The sequence below is a fragment of the Helicoverpa armigera genome, chromosome 12 (genome assembly GCF_030705265.1).
Source record: "Helicoverpa armigera isolate CAAS_96S chromosome 12, ASM3070526v1, whole genome shotgun sequence".
Taxonomy (NCBI): domain Eukaryota; kingdom Metazoa; phylum Arthropoda; class Insecta; order Lepidoptera; family Noctuidae; genus Helicoverpa; species Helicoverpa armigera.
The window spans coordinates 1,009,213-1,027,817 of NC_087131.1; the positions used below are offsets into that span (position 1 = coordinate 1,009,213).

The following is an 18,605-nucleotide window of genomic DNA, read 5'->3' on the forward strand; positions in this document are numbered from 1 at the left end:
ATTTAGAAATAGAAGAACTGTTTGTGGAATATTTTTTTACAGGTTGTATCTTTAATACTGCAACAATTGAAAGTAGTATTCAAAATCTGTAAACCAAGTTTGAGTTTAGCTAATTGTACAACACAAAATCCAATATGAATCGTATAAATGACATAATATCTTATCGTTACATAATACGACGAGAAGATAATGTCAATTAGTAAATAATTGACATTGAGTCATCAAAGGATTTCCAAACACAATCATCAAAAGTTAATTATCATTTTAATACCTAAACTAATAGCTTAACAGTTAAACTGTTTTGCCATTCAGAATACAATAGCTTAACAAGCTAAACCAAAACCACCAATGAACATCATCCAACAGAAATTTTCCGCAACATAATCGCCATTACCTTAAATCTGTGTTCAAGTAAGATACCGTCAAATAAACCAAATAGTAGGTCTTATCGCGGACTAACTACAGGTCTGGCTGCAACTGCATCACGTTTTTCCAACGTATGCACTCCAGATAGATGAGGGCCCCGACTTCGCTTGAGGCAACGAAGGAGATCGTCACTTTCTGAACAATTTAGATTGGGCGTTTGAGATTCTTGTTGGCCACAGAACTTTTACCTTGGTTCTCACCGTTTTTGTTCATAACTGCAGATGGGTGTAAAATGATGGTCTGTTTTTGGTATGAGGAAGTACAGACACGTTTACAAATTGGATAACCTTCGCCGTAATTGCATAGATAGAACCTGAAGTGAAAATCAAAGTCATGTTTTTTTTTTAATTTCAATGTATATGTGTATATGTATATAAGGGCTCTTTCGAAACGTGAAGCTGGTTGCACATTAGTAGGTAAGTTAGGTGTACATAATATTCTTACGGGTTTTAAAACTAATGTCAACTGAGCCAATTACTCTTACGACAATAAAAATAAAAGCAACAGATTGAAATAAAACAGGAAGCTGACATTATCTCGGCAACATCACACTACCTAAGTGACATGTTACAATCTGCAGCAAACACAATCTCTTTCAATTTAGCATATCTGCGATCAAAGGTGCCGCCCCCTCTGCTCTGACCCCAGGATCAAAGGGCCCGCGGTCAATGAAATGATTGTACTCTTTTTGACTTGCCAATGTAATAAGTGTGATTTTTTGTCGTTGTAGAGGATGTGTTTTTTGTCCTTTAAGTAGTGTTGATTTAAGGATACAAAGAACTTACCCTTATTAAAACTCAGTCTTCTGGATCCTTATCATTGCAAAAAATAAGTCTATAAAATTACGAATCTACTCTTAGAACTCATTCCTCAGTTTCTATCGTGTCTGAATAATTTACAAAAACAAGAGACTCAGAAATTAATTTAAAAAAACTTGAAATAAGTTCGGATAACCCCACTACATCATAAAGCTTCCCAAAAATCGACAACGTCTTTCATTATTATACAGAAAATGGATAGAAAACAGATTACAAATCCTTACACGATAAGACAGAAATGATCTTAGGATCACCCAAGGTCAAACCTGATACTGGCGACCCCAGATTATCGGAACCGCTTATACCAATCACTTAATGACTCCTATCTCTAGTAAAAGCTATTAATTATCTTCGTTTATCTACATTTTGATTTAAGAGCTGTTCAAGTGTCCAGATTTATTATTCTGTGAACGTATGGGATGATAAAAATATTTTAAGTTTCTTCTATAATGGCTTTCAAAATAAGAAATGATTTGAACAGTTTATTTCTGAATCTTATCTAGGTATCCTTTGATTTGCCATATGAGATTATATCTACATTTATTTATATTTGAGTTATATCTGAATTTCAATCTATAACTAATCGCAACATAGATAGATTATAGAAATCCACCGTACTTGAGCCGGCTTCTTTATAGGTAGTTTCCAATATTTTGTTATGTGTTGATTTGCGTACAAGATATAGAATTATGGCATTAGTCGCGTACAAGTAATGTCGTTCCTATTTATGTATTATATAATTCCAATACCTAGTAATCAAATCAACATAAAGATAAAATGTTGAAAACAGTCGTAAAAGTCGTTAAAGAAGAAACTTGAATATTTTTATAGAAAAAGATAAATAGGCCATATAAATCTGCAGTAAGTGGGGTTATAAAACTAAACTGACTGCATATTGAAATACGTCTATCGATTTAGTCGCATAAAATAGTCATAAAGGTAATCAGAACTAGCAAATTAACCGATCAATAATCGTTAAGCTAGAAATAGACATTTCAGCTTTGAATTCAAATTGTCCGTCATTTATGTAATTACATATCTATCATTGTATTCAGTTCCACTTAGTTTACCTTTCAAAGAAACCGCATTTTTTAGTTATGTAGGTATCGAATGATCAGAATCGATCATTCACAATCAGTCTATGCTGTCCCTCAGAAGAACTTACTCCCATAGGTAAAGGCCTCTTCTCATATAGAGAAGACACCTACTATACTATATACTTATAAATAACATATTACGTTAACTGACCTGAAATTGAACCTGCATACTCATACTAGGGAGGCTGGTGCTTTAACCACTAGGCCACCATTATTGTCCGACCTTCCAGTCGATAAATTGCAAGATGACTCAAGATAATTCTGGGCACAAAACCCACAATTTTCTACTACCAAATCCCAATACTTAAGTTAACGATGATTCCGAACAAAAAAAACTTAACTACATACATCTTTTTAAAATGACGTCCAAAATAATAAGCACGGTAGTGTAAGCTGTAATTTGGCCCAATTTGGACCCGCTCAATTATGTAATCATGTACCCGAAACGTGTATTTTGGATGTACTTAACATTTTCACTGTCCAAAACTTATTATTATTCAAGTAATTTTGGTGATGATGATTAATTTTCTGTAGCTAAATATGTTTTTCTGACACTCTGCGCTTACGTGTTCTGTTTATTTCGAGATAAATGAAGGTTCTTTAATGTGTATATTTTGATTTAAAAATACAATAATATATGTAAATCGTCATTTTGTATTTAACATTTAACAATAAGATTATGTACTCTTACTGAGTATTGTTACTTTATAAAGAACTATAAAAGTTTTCATAAAACTCTCACAAAATATAAAACTATAAAAACATGAATATTATAATAATACATTTACCTAAAAGCTAAGACAACTTGCAAAACGATACCCCAACTCTTTTTCATCTCGTTTGCCTTTCAATATTAATATTCTGTTTAACTTAAAATTAAAACATTCTTATTCCAATTTCCTACACTTTATGACCCGTTTTACATCGCTGTATATTCTAATAAGTCACTGACATCCTCATTATCATTTTGAAGCCATTTATTGCCACCCCTGCTATTAACGCTATCATTCATCCACCGTGTCACGCAATTTCCGCCCTTTTGTCTCTGGTAACAGAAGACAAATTGCCGCAGCAATGAATGGTAGTATTGCAAATATTAAGGAAGCTATCCATCGTGGTTGGATACTGGCTAAAAAGGGAGCTACCATTGCTCCTAGTTTTGAACCTGATGAGCTTAAAGAGAATCCCATGTTCCTTATTGCTGTAGGGTAAAGTTCTATAACGTACAAGTATATAACACAAAAATTTAAACAAGAACACATAACGCCTATCATGCCGAATATGGTTGATACCCAAGTACCGTTTGGCAGGAAGATAAGAATGACCATTGATACACCAATCATCATATAAGAACAAATTGTTGACGCCTTCCTTCCGTACACTTTTGTGATGACTGTTGCTAAAGGTGCCGTTGGTATCTAAAAAAAAGTGTACACAAATATCAGTACTTTGCGTGTAAAACTTTACAATCAGCTTCAAATGGCCGAGGTCGTATTAAATATTATCGTAATAAAGTTTTACGGTTTTAAACTTAATGACAACTCCCAGAACCCAGAGCTTAACATTAGACTGCAAATGAAACTGAATTATAAATCGATATTTCTAAGCAACAATTTTTTTAATATCCATTACATAAAACTCTCAAATCGAAAAACAAGATCCAAGACATATTTAGGCAGACACAAATACAACCAAAGAACTTGATCAAATTTTAATACAAAGCCAAGTTAACAAACGAATCCAACTGACCTGTATAACACCAGTAACAGCCACAACGATGAACACATTCGATCCGAGCACAGTGATGTATTGATTGATACCGTAATAGCACAGTCCAGTGACAAACCAAATAGCTACTGAAGACATCGTAATCATAGCTAGTTGCTTCGTTTTGAATAGGTCTGAGTAATTCATGGTTTGTGCTTCATTTTCTTTTAGGTTTAGCTCTTTAAGGCTTTTTTCTACGTTCTCTTTTATGTTTGATGTGCTGCGTTTGTTACTGAAAAATAGAACGAAAGATTTAGATTAGGTGTAATGAATAATTGGAGCCATCTGACATCAAGAAGGTATTGATTAGTAAGTAGGAACTTTTGTCAGCTAACTTAATACTTTTTTATGTTTTAATATTCGGAAGTGTCAAATTCGTTGAGTTTAATATTAGTTCCACTCACAATTTAGCAGCTTTAGTCATCAACTCAACAACAGCATCAGCTTTTCCTTTCGCCATCAACCATCTCGGTGTCTCCGGCAAAAATAACAACAACAACAATATTCCTGAAGACAATCCTCCAATCTCCAACAGATATACTCTCCAAGTTGTTGCTAAATATGCAAATAATGCTAACGAGGCTTCTGCTATGCTGTCAGGAAGCAATGCTAGTGTTCCAGCCACTTCTCTATGCTGTGGTCCTACGGTTTCTAGAGTAAATACTGCAGTAATTGACATGATGCCACCACTGGCCACTCCTACGAAGAATCTTAAGGCAGTAAAGGTCCAATAGGTAGGAGCAAAGGCTGAGGCAATCATAAATATTAGGTCTATAGCCGCTGATAGGATTATAGCTTTGCGGCGTCCATATCTGAAAACAAAAGAATAACATAGGTATGTATTTAGATTGCCTCAAGAATATTATTATTCAAGTATAATACGTATGTATTCTCACCTGTCAGAAACCCAGCCAAATGAAGCAACGCCGATAACCAATCCTAACATGAGGATCATTTGCGTTAAACTTGCCAACCATGCTTTGTCACAAATCAAGCCAAAATTCGATATAATAGTCTCCTCAAACACATCATGATCAAACTCATACTCTGAGCAGGTGGCGTAACACGTTGAATTTTCCACAACAACTTCGGTATCATCTTTGAATTTCTTGCAAATGAATTTTGTAGCTGGTGTAAGGAATAAAATTGATAGTATATTCCACATAGCAATCAGTCTACTCATTGATATAACTGTACATACTATAGCTTGCCATCTTCCAAATGCACCCATAGATTTGACTACATAATCATCATCGAAATTAGGTTTTGCCTCTTTATCTTTGTCTTTATTTTTATTCTCTTCAACAGTAAAAACATTATTAATTTTAAACTTCATAATATCTGCAGATGTTTTGGCACTGAAAGAAAATTTGAATTTATTATTGCTTGTTGGATCGTAAGAATATTTTGACATTGTAATCATATAATTAGGTTGCCACACTTTATTATTATGACCGCTACTAGACTATTTGTCATATTATGTTGTGCAATAAAAATTAATATGCCTTAGCGTTATGATGCCAAGTTATATTTGTTGTAGAATTAAATGGCCGGTTTTCGTCAAGCACTATCATTAAGATGGTAAGTATTTGGCAGCAACATTACTTTTAATATGCTATTAAGAAGTTTATTGCGCTAATTTATTGCGTCCTTTGAAAGTAAATTGCTAGTACAATTTAACTACTTTTGATATCGTAGTGGGCAGACTAGTTTAAACAAAGATATTTAAATAAATATTTTAAGTCTTATACAGCCCAAGTTGCTAAAAGTTAATCGACGAACCTTAACTATCTCTGAGTATATGAACATCATGAGTCACCGATTTTTAAACATTTTCACTAAGTAACTCAAATTGTGATTGACCAGACATGAAGTGCTCATTACTCCTTCATCATAAAACAAAGAAGCGCCAACACCCCAAGATTGGAAACCCGATATACCTTTAAAAATAAGTCTTCAGAATTTCATACGAGGTTTAAAACGTTCCTCGTTAAGTTAAACATGTTGGAGGCATATAATAACACATCGGTGGCTGCAAGCCTGTAATTTGAAGCACTTTCGAGTCACTCAATCACGTAAACGTGGGGCCAGGCCGTTAGTTAAAACCCGACACTCCAATGGTTATATAATTCCATGTAATTGTGTCGAAATGTTTTTGAAAACAAAAGTGTATTGTGACCATAGAGTACAAAACGACAAGCGGAGGTGGCATACGGAAAATCTCATAAGAAAGTAGCGCTCCAAAATGTAGGGGCGCGGATTTTGATGTAGGGGAGACCGGGGTTGGTTGACTATAGGGGTAGGTTGACTAACTAGCAAAAACTCGTCCAACGCAATAGCCTTGAGCTAACCAGTGAGATACGAACGTTCGACACCTCCCCCCGCTCAGTCACCGGGAACGCGGCGTCGCGCACGCACGTCGTTTGAGAGAAGGAACGGCTATTGCGTTGGACGAGTTTTTGCTAGTTAGTCAACCTACCCCTATAGTCAACCAACCCCGGTCTCCCCTACGTTTTCGCCCTTATACGCCTTATCCCAAAATCATTGGCAGATGTCTCACAGAACCCGAACTCCTCGTTAATTCACTCGTTTTGGTCATGCCAACCGCATGAATTAGACCTAGAAGAAGGCGCCTGACCTACCTGCATTATGACATATCCACTAATCTTTCGTTACTCCGTGATTGTGACGAAATGGTAGTGGTGAGTGTAATTTTGACGTTGAGGGTGATTGAATTTGGTTGGTTCGCTAGGTAGGTATGTATGTATGTATGATCATTTTGTAGTAATGACCAAATTGAAGGGCGGTCAATGTGGTTGGTGTTTGTCTTTTGTTTTTGGTTATTGTTCATTTGTCTCTTGTTATGAGGATTTACTTGAAATGATGCCTAAGTTTTTTTTTTTTTAATTATTGGTAGGTATTATAAAATTGACCTTTGGGAGAATTCTTTAGCAAATATTTCAGGAATATCCTAAATATTATGTTGGAAGTATGTATTTTCATATGCTATATCAGAACAGTTACAATAACTTTTACAACTACATCAAGAAAGGATTTTATAAATGGATTACACTTAACAGATACTATTCCCTTTCTTCTTCAGCCAAACATTAAAATTGATTCAGCCCTATCACCGCAAACAGCAGTCACTTTCCCATCCATAAAACCACAGCAAATTACTAGTAAGCTCTTAGAAACAGAACATTAACCAATCAAAGCAAATACACATCTGAAACAAGAATCACGTAATCAACCTTTTCACACAGTTCAGGTATATTTTCTTTTAAACAGTTGTGAAGCTACCGAATGCCGTTCGTAAAAATGTCACTCACACACGCATGTGCATTGACGAGCTTTTATCGGTGCTGTCAGCACTGAGTGTCGTACATCGAGCACATAGATAGATAGATACATATATTCTGTATTGTGCACACCAATCAACAAGAATAAACAAAAATGTTGAAGTAGGTGACACTATGGGCAGTCTTATCGCTAAAAGCGACACTCTCTCATCTCTCACTCTCATCTCTTACAGACAACACACACACATACGTAACATTGTTACGAACTTCAGTGTGTAGCTTCACAACTGTTTCATTTCCCGAGCCTTTTCCCAACCATGTTGGGGTCGGCTTCCAGTCTCACCGGATGCAGGTGAGTACCAGTGTTTTACAAGGCGCAACTACCTACCTAACCTCCTCAATCCAGTAATCCAGTTACTGGGCAACTCAGTACCCTTTGGTAAGACTGGCTTCTGACTACCCGTTACGGTTAGCAGTCGTTACGACCTCTTACAAGAGTTCTTCACAACTGTTTTCAAGAGAATGTATTTAAACTGTGTTTTCCGTGTTACGAAAGTAAGGCTTGACCACACAAACTGAGGCTTCGGAGCGATCCGGACAAACCTTTCAGCCTAACTAATGGTTATCGCTTATAATGTGCTTCTAACCGCAGAGTTCGACGCGAGATGACTAATCGCGAGTAACGCGATAGAGATGCGATTGTATCGATTTATTGACGATTTATTGTAGTAATATTAGAATGAAGATGTTTGTCATTATAAAAAATCTCGTTACATAGGAGAGCTATAAGGTGGGCAATGAAATTAAGAATCTATTTAATTAAGTAACTTGTATATTAATTCTTAAAGCCGACCCCAACATGGTTGGGAAAAAGGCTCGGAGGATAATGATATATTAATTTTCAAAGCAAAGCAACAGTTTTCTTCACTAATTTAATATCAATTTGTGGTAAAATGGCCAATTCCTTTTCAGTTTCACAAAATTGACAACGTCTAAAACGATTACCCAAATCATGTAGACTATTGTATACCGAGAATGTACAGACAACATACGTTCCAAGAGTATCGAATCATTTAACCACCAAAACACAACAACAATCGATCGACAATCGATCGAACAAAAATACCACCTCTATCGTCCACTTACAGCCACAGATTTATAGTCCCCCGAAGCTGCAGTCACTGCCCATTACGACGATGGCGTTCCGTCACGTCAGACCGTAATATCAGACCATGGCAAATTGATGGCGAGCCTCCGATTTGCTTTGGCGAAGCGGTGTTTGCGGCAAAACCACTCGTTAGATCACAACACTTATTTAGTTGGATGCTCCTCAAATTTGATGCTTGAAGTTTCGTTTTTGGGAAAATTGTGGTAAGAAGTTGAAATTGGATTTGAATGGTTAGTTGATTTGTAAAGTTGGTGGAATTGTTCGGGTGTGGTTATCATTTCCGCTCTTTTTATACGATTTTCAAAGCATATAAATTATGTAAAAAAATCATATGAGGCTGATCTGCTTATGACGGCTTCATATAACTACCTATGTATATTTAGATGAACCCTCATTTTCGTCTTCAGAATTTAAATTCACACAACAGGCTTAAAACATTCAAGGGTCACACGTCTTATAAATGTGTTCTCATTCGCCCTTTCAAACATCCTCAACCAACAAATTGAACTTATTATCCTTCTTTATTTAAATTCGCGTTCGAAATTCGAATCCGCAATTGAATAGACGCGTTCACATTTATCTCTGTGAACGTTTTTTTTTTTTTAATTTACTCGTTGAAGTGGCGCGGCAACGGCGAGAATTCTTCGTCCCGTCCGTCGTAAATATTTCAGAGAAGAGTTTTTAATCAGTCGTCAAGCGATTTACAAATTAAACAGGGGCCGTGTTATGAAGAAATATCGCAAGCTGTGGATGTGCGGTTGCATTGTTTTAGTGAATTTTGCTGAGGTATTAATGTCTTGAGAAAACCGAACTTTCACCTTTACATAAAATGTAATTATTCCTTGTGCTAAATGCTTCACATCTTAAAAATTATATTGGCAATATGTATCGATTTACAAAACTGTTAGATAGGGACTATGGTTCGCGATAAACCGATCGCGATAATAAAGAAATCTTGAATTTCGCCTTGTAGAAAAGATCATTATCAATTTCCGCAATACAGATCTTAACTCCTAGAAAACTAATAGAACTATCCAAATCAATCGAGTGTGTGCATCTACTTTAACTTATCTACCGGTACTTACACTATAACGAACAATCTACTATCCATGAAACCTAAAACCCAAAATCCCTTGCCGTACAAAACAATGGAAACCAACTGAAAATAAGAAATATCGCCGTCGGAGGATCCCCGCAAAAAGCTCGCAAATTTCGTCATCAATTATCATTATTAGGGAGCGAAGCAAGAGACGACGGTAATTGAGTTTTATAAATGGTGTCGGCTGGCGGCGACGTGGCTGTCATAAATAGTCACGTGACAAAACGCGCGATGTCGCTCGGACGAGCGGTTTTCGACAGCTGCTGTTTGTGGGAGAAGATGGTTTTCTAGATCTTGAGAATTTTTGGATAGTGGTTGAGTTAATTTCTGTTTTCTGTCATAAATAGACACGTGACAGAACGCGCGATAGACCGAGCTACGGAGGTCGCTCGGACGTGCGGTTTTTGACAGCTGTGCGCTGTGCGCTTTTAGTGGGAGTTCTCTGATAAAAATCAATTGAACGTGTACCGGTATGAATAGACAACCAATCCGGATTAAAATCGAAATTACGTGAATCCGGAATTATGAAAACCGCGGAATTAATGTAGGTAGGTATCGTATCAGGAACTTTCATCTTGTAAAATCAAGACAAATGTTTGACAGCCACACACTGGCATGACAAACAACCGTTAAAAATTATGATTTCATATTCAGCAAGAACATCAAAACTGAGATAATGGACACCACATATCAACGCTCATTTAATTTCCCTAACACATCAATCGCCAACTACCCATTACACATTATATCTTTTGATCATCTAACCAACAGGACATGCCGTAATCTCTCTGCTTAATTGCAACAAATAGTGATAGCACACTCAGACATTTTCGATCACATCGTTACGCGCGCACACGACTAAATTGACATAGAGAAGCATAAACTTGACACACACATTATGTCACCAAAATGCATATACAAGTAGGAATGTCAGTCGTAACTCTTACCAGGGCTAGAGGGCTCTTCGAAGAGTTAGCGCTTCGCTGGTACATAAAGGGCTTAAGAAGGAACATGGTGGGTTTTAATTGGTAAGAGTCTGACAGTCCCTCACGCTGCACACACAGCGGGGTCACTAGATGAATTTCCATAAAAAAGGAAAAAAGCTCTTAGCAGTGTATTGGTAGCCAATGGCGTATCCATTTGGGCAAATGATCTAAGAACACACAGGAAAGAAAACAAATGAAAAACGGCGTAGACGAAGGAAATATCTCCGCTAGTTTAATTAGTGCGTTTTAACAAAAATCTTTATCTTTCATTTGACGGCTTTGTAAACATAACTTCCTGTTTTTATGTCGGGTAAACGTTATTACTCATTAGAAACTGCTGTTGAATAGTTAGAGGTCAACGTGCTTGCTTGTATAATACAAAATTGTGGTTTCATAATCTTGCAAGTACTCATGTTACTTCTTTTTGTAAATCTATACCTATGTACTAATGTGGGATCGTAAATAGAGGCAGAGGAATACACCAAAATCATCGAAAATACATGTATACTGAGCCTACTGAAAAGTTTCTTGCAAATGCATATTTAGCTTCGTATTTAGCACAATTTTCGTAGGTGATATAATTTGCAGTTAACTAGACTTACATAGGTAGGTTTTTCATCCTCCCATTGTAACTAAAAATCCAATCTCTATTCGGCTTCGTAAACATTAAAACAATCGCAATGCTCTAACATAGGTAATTGTGGTACAATCACATCCATTACCGCTTGTAAACAAAGTAATTTGCTTCAGTATCAGCTCATTGCTCATAACTCCTGCAGGCGATACTCTTTGAAATCTTAGTGCTATCGAGCCAGTAAATTGTGGGGAATTGCTAATTGTTGGTACATTGACAAGAGGTAGTTGAGAGTTGATGTTCCCTTAAATCAATTCGTTTAAGGGCTACCGTGCCACAGACCGACACAGCGGTCAAATTATAGTCTCATAGTTTCGTTTCGGGCTGTGGTCATTGTAGAGTTAAGACAATATATCAAATGGACCCACATTCACCATCTACGTAGCCTTTTTTCCTTTCTAAACTATATTGGACATACTCTGGAAGCCGACTTCAGACAACTAGACAGCCAAACAGTCTTTTAAATGGACTATTAGCCTCTGCTCAGTTACCTGGGCTACAAACCCCTTGTTACTCTGACTTTCAGGGTTTTGACTATCCATTACGACTGCCACACAGAGAGATAGCGTAATAACGATTGTACCATCATACTGAACACTAAACATATTAATTTACCACATCAATAGCACATCCCTTCGTGCCCAAGTTATCAGTAACCGCGTCTATCAAGAACAATAACAGTTAACTCTAACAGCCGGCACAATAACGTTAATATTTACTACGACATAACTAGTGAACGGTCTCTCAAGGTGTCTGTCTGTATGTCCGCTGATAGTGACGTGGAAGTAAATATAGGAGTGTGTGGACACCCTATTTGTGGTTGTAATGTCTGATTTATTTTGTGATTGTGTTGTGTGAGTGATTGGTTGATGTATGTGTATGTTTTGTGTGAGCAATTATGATTCTGGTGGTAGTTATTCTTGAATACGAAAACTGTGCTGGATAGGTCTTACATATAATGTTAGTTTACAGTGTTATTCAGATTTTTTTGTAAGATATATCAGTTATTCGGGACTTAAAAAGTCCTAAAAATTTTGAAAACCTTCTTCATTGTGGGAAGTCCGTTAAAAATGTTTATCAACATCTCAGCCATAGGAGGTCCAGTGCTGAACATAAGCCTGCTAAAGATATTGACATCTAAAAGGATTTCCACGGAGGATTTTCAATGGGTTGGAAGCGCCTACGCCCAGGGCCAATCACCTAATTATTTATGAATAGATTCACTATACCAATTAAGCGTGAAAACTAGAGCAGACTATTCCTAAGTTGTTCCACAAAATGATTTAACTTCTTCAAGCTACATACAATAAAGGCACTGAAGAAAAAGCCAATCAACGACTTTCAAACAAAACGGTAATTTCTCACGAAAAAAATAAACAAAAGAAAAACGTAATTAATTCAAATTCTGAACTAATTGTTAACAAAGTGGAATGGAATTAAAAATTAATAATGACCATCAGTTTCATCAAAGGCTAATAAATTATATTATAATTGTTTAGAAATGTTGTGCTATGACAATTTACTCATAACTTACTTCTGTACGCAGTTTCGTCTATGTGAATGTGATATTAACTATAGATATGCTTGGAAAAATAAATAATCTTATGTATAAATTAATACTAAAGTATTGTCTTGACTGCAAACTAAAGCAAATTACGTACAATTATTGTTATACCTCTTGAAGAAACCCTTTTTGTGAAAAAATATAACTGCATGCATATCTATCCATACGAAACGATTACTTCATTACTACATTTAAGGATAATTACTAAGGTTACCTTTACGTAACAAAAAAGGTGTAATTACCACTTGAAAACCACAAAAAAGCCTATTTCTCATACAAAATTAATTCATAAAAGAAGCTATTTGTTACACTCTAAGATTAAAAACATCAGAAAAAACGCCAGGGAGGCATTCTCCCTAATAGGTTAACTTTTCATTTCTCAAACAAATTAACAAGAGCCGTCTCTTAATGCAAATACAACGTGATTAATAACGTTAGTTATTTTTAACGGTTATTTTTTAACGTTAAGAGTAAGCACACACTGAAAACTTTTAATCGGCCGATGGTTTGGGCTCGCTTTGACTAAAGATGTTGATGATGCTTCTGAATATCCAGAAACCAGTAACTCTGACAACCAGTCTTACCAAAGACTATAGGGAAACTGGGTTGAGGAGGACAGATAGGCAGTCGCTCCTTGTAAAACTCTGGTACTCAGTTGCATCCGGTTAGACTGGAAACCGACCCCAACATAGTTAGGAAAAAGCTCGGGGTATGATGAGTTTGTCTGGGCTCATAAATCGGTATGAAGATGAATGGCACGAGTACGCACATTACAAAGATCAGGTACTTAGCCGGTACCAGAACGACAGCAAACTTTATTATAATTAAGATTTTCTTTAAAAAAATTGTTGGTTAACTATCGGCCGACTGTTTAGTCGCCAGTGTACTCTAAATAACAGCTGTTGCGTCCAATTGTTGAGTTTTGCTCAAAAAGAGTAATGTCGCGATCAATCATTGTCATTCAATATGAAAAGGGGAGAAGAAAATTTTGAAGTTTTCTTTTTCATTATGAATCTTTATTATATTCGATAGATATTATGTATTAACGACTAAGTATATCGGGAGCTATTTACATGCAAATAAATAATCCACAGGACAGTGTTTGATACAAAAATATTACACACAAATAATTTAAGACCTTCTCTGAGATATAGTGCTACACATTTTAACATTTATTTACCTTTTACCTAAGTTTAAAAGCGTACATTTATGTAAAGTGTAGACTATTACTTAATATTAAGACAAATAAACAGTCGGCACATGAAAACGAAACCACCATTTATTGACCTTCCATCCCAAAATTACGAAACGAACCTTATCTATAGTCAATACCCTATATATTTACATTTCTATGTCACACATAATTTAGTAATAAACAGATAAGGGACACAAAAATACTTTATTATGCGTTCAACACTATAAATCATAGAGCAATGATAGTCTATATGTTCACACTCCCGTCATGATAAAGTATTTGATTTATTGCATAGAACATATTGATAAAAAACCCAATTATTTATGAGCGGAAACTGTTGTGAAACTGCTGTTTTTTTACTATTATTTTTATGTTTCGATTGTATGTGACGGTCTTATAATATAGTGGGTAAGCAGAGTTTGGTAATTGGGGACTATCAGACCCATTAAAACTTGGTAACAAAGTCATTATATGTACGTAATCTCCGATTTTTTTCATAATTAACTAAAAATAAGGTATAAAATTACATTACATCCGTTTTCCTCGAAGGATAATTTTATTAAGAGAAAAAATGCGGGAGATTATTAAATCTCGATTAGGAAGCAGTTTCTTAAGTTCCGACTTCACACTTTGATTTGCCTTGCCTAAACCAAATTATCCAGTAATGTTTTCAGCCTGACACCAAAACCGTCAACATAGGTACGTTTTGTAACTTTTGCCAACGAAATACTCATAGTCCGAGATAATTACTACCGCCCATGCCTAATGACACTCATAGAAAGTAAAACGTATTCTTCATCCCCTTTTTGCCGTACAACTACAATAGCAGAAATTAATAGATTCCCGCTAATTATTGCTAGGAAGACAAACTATTATTGTTGGCTGATGCTAAGGAAGTTGCTGTCTTCTGCTGACATGATAACTATATGCTAGTTGTTGGTAGTAATAATATATTGAAAGTTTGATTGAAAGGAAAATGTAAGGGTGGCCATGTAACGTTACGCTGCGGTGGTTTGTACCGCCTTGTAACCGCTAGCGTTTGGGTAAGAGAGGGTGAGACCACAGTGAAAGAAGACAAAGCAGACTTGGCTTAGACTGACATAATAGCATTTTGAACCTTTCGCGACTTGTATACATATTTATTTACAACCGGGACTTAGTTAAATTATCGCGAACAAGTCAATATGAGATAATATGGGGCGTATGATGCAGATTACGATTAATTCTAATTGACAACTTGACCTAGCTATAAATACCTCCTGTTTCTAGCCTTTCGCAGACGGGTAGTCATTCTGTGTAATTTGTTAGGGGATATCGCTACTCTTACTTTATTTTGGTGTTCATTTAAAGAGCATGTCACCCCGAGCTTTCAATATAAAAGCCTAAAACTAAATTACTTTCTCCCATCTCCATCATACGACTTTCAAAATCGCCACCGCTTACTCTTCCCAACATGACCACCACTCCAAAGTACTGCATTCAATACATAGTAGCGATATCCTGTAACAACCTCTTATTTGGCTGCTTCCAATGATTATGTATGTAGTTCTCAAATTATAGCTCGTCTTCGTAACTGGTGGGTACAGGACTACTTAGTAGTGTCATTTCTGTATGATGTTACAACTGTAATGTGTAGTGCAGTGGTTATGGCAAACTATGTGGAACCTCTTGGAAAAGCTTGTTTACTTAAATTATACTAGATATATACCTAGGTATATGTCCTCCTTGGTATGTATCCTCCCTCAGTATCCCTCAGTAGTTAGTCTCCAATGACGAAGGAAGAAGCAAAATATCGTTCAAGAAATCTAAAATTAAAAGTGTGGAATCGTAAATCCGCAGTGAGCATGTGTGGGAATAATCCATTTTGTACAGTTATCGTTGTTTCATACGATACTGCAAGATTTCTATATTGTAGCAAATATCTTGTGAATAGATACCAAAATAAAGAAAGAAAACAAACCCTTCCTACCTAAAATATCTGCTTAAAAAACCGTAAAAGCCCAAAACCGCTGAAATAAATTCAGGCACATTCATTGAGTTTATTTGGCGGCCATAACTCAGGAATATCGCCCAAAGACCGCTCCATTTAACTTGAGTTACGCGCCACGGCGACAGATTTCATAAAAATAACTCGACCAACTGTGATTCTGATGTTTTATTACTAATGATATCGTGGAATTTACTGGCTAGTGCTTTTAAAGGAATTAGAACAAAATTGGCTGAGAAGAAGGTTGTATATAGGTAGATATTACACAAATTAAAGTAAGATATGGTTTATGTTTCTGAAAACACTTATTTAACGATGTATGCAGTATTTTGTTCATTTTGATGATCACTACACTTATTTGACAATAATTGTACTTTTCAAAAATCCCAGTAACCCCATTGACTTTGTCTTTTTGTCAAAATAGAAACTGAAGTTATTTGCATTTCTGGTATTTTTAATTTCTCTGCAATTGTTGTTGAACCACCTTATGTAAAGCAACCTCGACCTTGCACACAATCTTACTAGAACAATGCCGTCTGAATTTATTTTCTACCAAAATGAGGTAAGTCAAGGTCTCTCAAGATATTTGAATAGAGAAAAGTTGGAATTTACATCCGTATCCCTATAATTATAATGCACTACCAGCATTATAAGATGGATTTTGAGAAAAAGACAGGGACGGTTGACCCTATTCATATTCATATCATTTATTTGCGTTCCACAAGTTTATAGACAGTAGGCTTATAGCTAAGGACAATTGTGGACCCTGTTGACCCCCTGATGATTCTACGACTTAAGAGATGTTGATTCCATAGTCAACATTCTGGCTAATAATCTTTGCCTACTCCAAGAACCAAACCTAGGACCCTCTATTCAGCAGCCTACAAATGGAACACAGAGATTCAGCAAGCAAAAGATTCGTTATTACAAAAACAATGGAATCGGAGCGAAGTAATAACAACTGTGTCAGAACTAGTACACGGCCTAAAATATTACGCTCAAAAACCGAAACCCGACCGCAGTACTGTAATAGCTAAACCACAGATTAGTAAAGGAGGGATGTGCTAACTAAACTTGAACATTACTTTAATTTAATATGCCTTTTATTAACACAAAGGTTTCCTACATTTACTCCTTATCGTTACGAAAAAATATGAGTATGTAGTAGTAAAATGAACTAAAAATGCAATCATATTTCTCTCCCTTTTAGAAGATTTTATCTAACCTTTTGTTAGGTTAAGATATTATAATCAAGTAACCTGCAGTTATTCTCCTTTATCTATGGATTACTTTAGAAACTTCTGGTTGTAGAATAACATTGGCATATTACCCATAAGCTATTAAACACTTCAGTTTCGAACTCCGTCTCAGAGTTCAAACCTGATTTTCCGTCTATGACAATCATTACGAATTGATACGACTGTAACATGCTGACTTTCAAAAAGTCTGCAGCTATGACTTGGACGTTCATCCATTCAATGCCCGATGGCATAGCTAAGGTGTAGCTCCCTAAGGTCATATAAACTGATAACAACCACAACCAGAAAATCATATCACCCTCTTCCTTAATCTAGACACCGCTATGTATCACAGTGGCCTTAACTTTTATGAAAGCGGTTCCACAGCGGTATATCACGTTAAATGGGCCAGCTTTTTGTCGTTAACTCGTAACTTATTGCCGCTAAAGTGTTGCAGCAACAGGAACGAACCTGGTACTCTCCGTAAGGACCCTGGCAGGGAGCCAGGGTGGGACGTAATGGGTGTGTGATCATAGGTACCGGTGAGGTAAGAATTTTGTTTTAATGTTTTGGGTTAGGTTTTAAATGTACTGTTTGTAAAGCACAGGTGGGTATAACCAGTTTTGTATCTGTTAAATCTTATATTCTGTTAGGAGTATTTAAATAAAAGATAAAACGCCAATCAATATAACAACATCAATATTTTGTCACACTGTTTTTCAAAACCGACCTTACCAATTTATCCTCTATCTATACTATACCATCGAATTCAAGACTAATCACCACGTATACTATTACTAAACGTATATTAACTATAACTTCAAACCCTATCTTCTGCCACCACGATATCATATCACTCAAAAATATTGTGTGAAAATAGCACAGGACTGCAATTGTAACACTTTCCTAAGCACAAAATCTGATTATTTCATATCAATACACGAGAATTAATTGCACAAAACTCACCAATATTTCTACAAAACAATCCGAGACTTGTCACCACAAAACTAACACATATACTGATATCCAAAACTAATGGAAAACCGTGAAAATTGTTGACGAATAGAATTTTTATGTAAATGTACGTCTTTGTCCTTACACCTGTTCGCATTGAAGTACGATTCGTCAACTATTTGACGAATTCGAAGCTGTGAACTGTTCAACTAATGATTATTATGTGGAGGCATCGTTATCCAGTTTTTGTGGTTTTCTAGGCAATTTAGTGCCATAACGAGGCGTGTCATTTGGGAAAAAAAATGTTTGAACATCTCCTACAAACACCGATTACTTATATTTGGCCTTGCCTTTATATTTTACTTAACTC

At 36.0% G+C, this 18,605-nt stretch overlaps 1 protein-coding gene across 1 annotated transcript; it reads right to left on the minus strand.

Moving 5' to 3' along the window:
- Nucleotides 1–3,010: 3,010 nt before the first annotated feature.
- Nucleotides 3,011–18,392, minus strand: LOC110382462 (solute carrier family 22 member 13). Its single transcript, XM_021343067.3, has 5 exons — nucleotides 18,248–18,392; nucleotides 5,005–5,466; nucleotides 4,513–4,920; nucleotides 4,091–4,340; nucleotides 3,011–3,759 (listed from the first exon to the last, which is right to left on the minus strand). Exons 2-5 carry the CDS (start codon nucleotides 5,442–5,444, stop codon nucleotides 3,346–3,348), a joined length of 1,512 nt encoding a protein of 503 aa, XP_021198742.3. The 5' UTR covers nucleotides 5,445–5,466; nucleotides 18,248–18,392; the 3' UTR covers nucleotides 3,011–3,345.
- Nucleotides 18,393–18,605: the final 213 nt, after the last annotated feature.